The 2,287-nt window shown below is 44.1% G+C and overlaps 1 protein-coding gene across 1 annotated transcript; it reads right to left on the bottom strand.

Annotated features, from left to right (window-relative positions):
* Positions 1-247: 247 nt before the first annotated feature.
* Positions 248-1,174, bottom strand: LOC149470644 (taste receptor type 2 member 7-like). Its single transcript, XM_089661149.1, has one exon. The coding sequence runs from the start codon at positions 1,172-1,174 to the stop codon at positions 248-250; it is 927 nt and encodes a 308-aa protein (XP_089517275.1).
* Positions 1,175-2,287: the final 1,113 nt, after the last annotated feature.

The raw sequence follows: 2,287 nt of genomic DNA, 5'->3' as shown, positions 1-2,287 counted from the left end.
TTTTATCTATTTAATGTATTGGCTACGAGCGCTGCACTTGCTATATACATTGTCTCTTTTATAGGGTATTGGTACCTAATTCCGTGCATAGCAGCTTGTTTACTTATACTAAGGCGCTTTTCACTTTTTACTCTTTATATACTGAACATAGCAAACAAGGACTGAATGTTTTGTAGTAGCATTAACTATCTACCTAATTAACTATCTGCCTAGAAGGTTGACCTTTCATCTGCATCACAGTGCACCATCAACTCTTTGAGGACGGTGGTAGTACCAGACACAGGATTTTTCTACAGGCCCCCCACAATTTTGAATTCCCCATTACAATGACAAGAGACTGAATGGTTGGATAGGACAAGATGAAATACCAAGAAAAGAACATGGCGATCTCCAGCACGCTGAAAGAAGTGAAGAGAAAATAAAGCAAGGTGCCACAAAATATCGTGTGGAAGGTGACCAGAAGAATCATAACCTGGGCTGCCCTGATGTGGGCCGTTGTACGTGAGCGGCAGAAATCTGTCTCACCCCTCGTCATCCTCCTGACGTGTCTCCAGAGAGAGGCCAGGGTCACTCCAATGGGGACCAGAGTGAACAAAAGAAGTGAAATGCATCCAACCAATATTGCAAAAAGATATGGAAGTCTAACCACCAGATGAACCTTGCCCTTGGTAGAAATGAGTGAGGCATTGCTGAAGATGATCTGGGAGTTTGCTACTTGAATGTTCCAGTACGATGGTACGGCCACACATAGGGACTCAACTGTAGATATAAGCAGGAGCCTCGGCAGGAGATCTGAGATTCTCATCTTCAGAAATAAAAGAACTCCTTTGGAGAAGTTGACAATTTTCAGGCAGTAGTAGATGGAAAGCCAAACGATGAACCAGAGGTTGCAGGAGATTAGGAATATCATCACTCTGAGGAAGGTCAAGTGAGACTGGTCAAAGGTATCATAGCATTTTGTTTGTATCAATGCCATGTCGATGCTCAGAACACTTTGTAAAAGAACATTTGTTGCCCCCATGAGGCTCAGAATTAGGTCACATGGGCTTAGACTGATTCCTCTTCTCACGTCCTTAATGTTCTTCATCAATATCCATGAGTTAGAGGTGATCCCAGATAGCCCACAACTGATGCATAGAAAGAGTTTAAATCCCAGCAGAAGAGAATCAACCATAATGTCGATCTACAAGAAATTCTTCAGCAGCTTTGACCTGCTTGCTTGTTGTGTCAGAATAGAACATGGAGGTGTTGAATGCAAATCTGACTGGTGACTCATTTCTTTTGTCATGCGCTGGGATTTGCATCATCCTAATCTCCATCTACAATTGCTGTAACACTACTCACTGAGCCATGATCTACTCTACATATGATAATGTTAATTGTTTAGGAGATCCAGTAAAGTGAGGAGGAAAGGGGGGTAACCCATTGTAAGCAACTGATATATATATACAGCATATTCATCAGTGACTTGTTTGCAGAAGAGATGCCTAACTGGTGCTCATGGCCTATAGTGCTTCATCTTTATTCTGGCTATGCAATACACCGGGTGAGTGTCTCCTGTGGGTCTGGACAACCCCCAAGGGATAGCTATTGCAGTGCATTGTGGCTCAACTCGACACCACGGGGCCACCAAGGCAGTGGCTGGGATTGGTTTTGATTCCACTGGTTTAGTGGTTGCTTTTCTAATATTCAAGTGCACACTGCCACCACCATTACAGTGGAAGTAAAGTCCACTTTAGAACTTGTGCCTACAGGTGAGCCTATACTAAGGAATATCCTGTAGGTACAGTGAACATCTAAACTTGCTGTTTAGCAGATTCTCACATAACATGCAGCCGGTGATGTCACGGAGCATGCGCTCTGAAGGGCGGCATATCGCGTCCGACCTTCAGAGCTCTGTGCCATGGCAGAGAGCTACTGTGCACATACGCAAGAATGACGTCATCACGGCCCTGGTCATTCACATGACTGGAGCCCGCAAACCTGGAAGGAAGACTGGGTGAAGATGGCAGCACTGGAGAGCCTTGCAGCAAAGGTCTCCATGTACAGGTAGGTCTGTCATAATATACTAATATGCAGTTCATACAAGTGCATTATGACCTAAACCTGCAGGGGCCCATTGTTCTTTTTGTTTCTTTTCTTGTGGTTTACTGCCGCTTTAACACATTTTCTGGTTTCCGCAGAAGAACTTTTCCTATTGACCATGCCTGGCCAGATCCAGAGTTCATCATACATCATCATTGTTTTACCCCGCAAGACTCTATGCGTTGTTATTCTGAGAACTGCT

This window comes from Staurois parvus, unplaced genomic scaffold (genome assembly GCF_062004578.1).
Source record: "Staurois parvus isolate SC_StPar_1 unplaced genomic scaffold, SC_StPar_1.0 ptg000034l, whole genome shotgun sequence".
NCBI lineage: Eukaryota > Metazoa > Chordata > Amphibia > Anura > Ranidae > Staurois > Staurois parvus.
The sequence above is the reverse complement of the archived record's forward strand: the minus strand, read 5'-3'. Positions and strand labels throughout refer to the sequence as shown.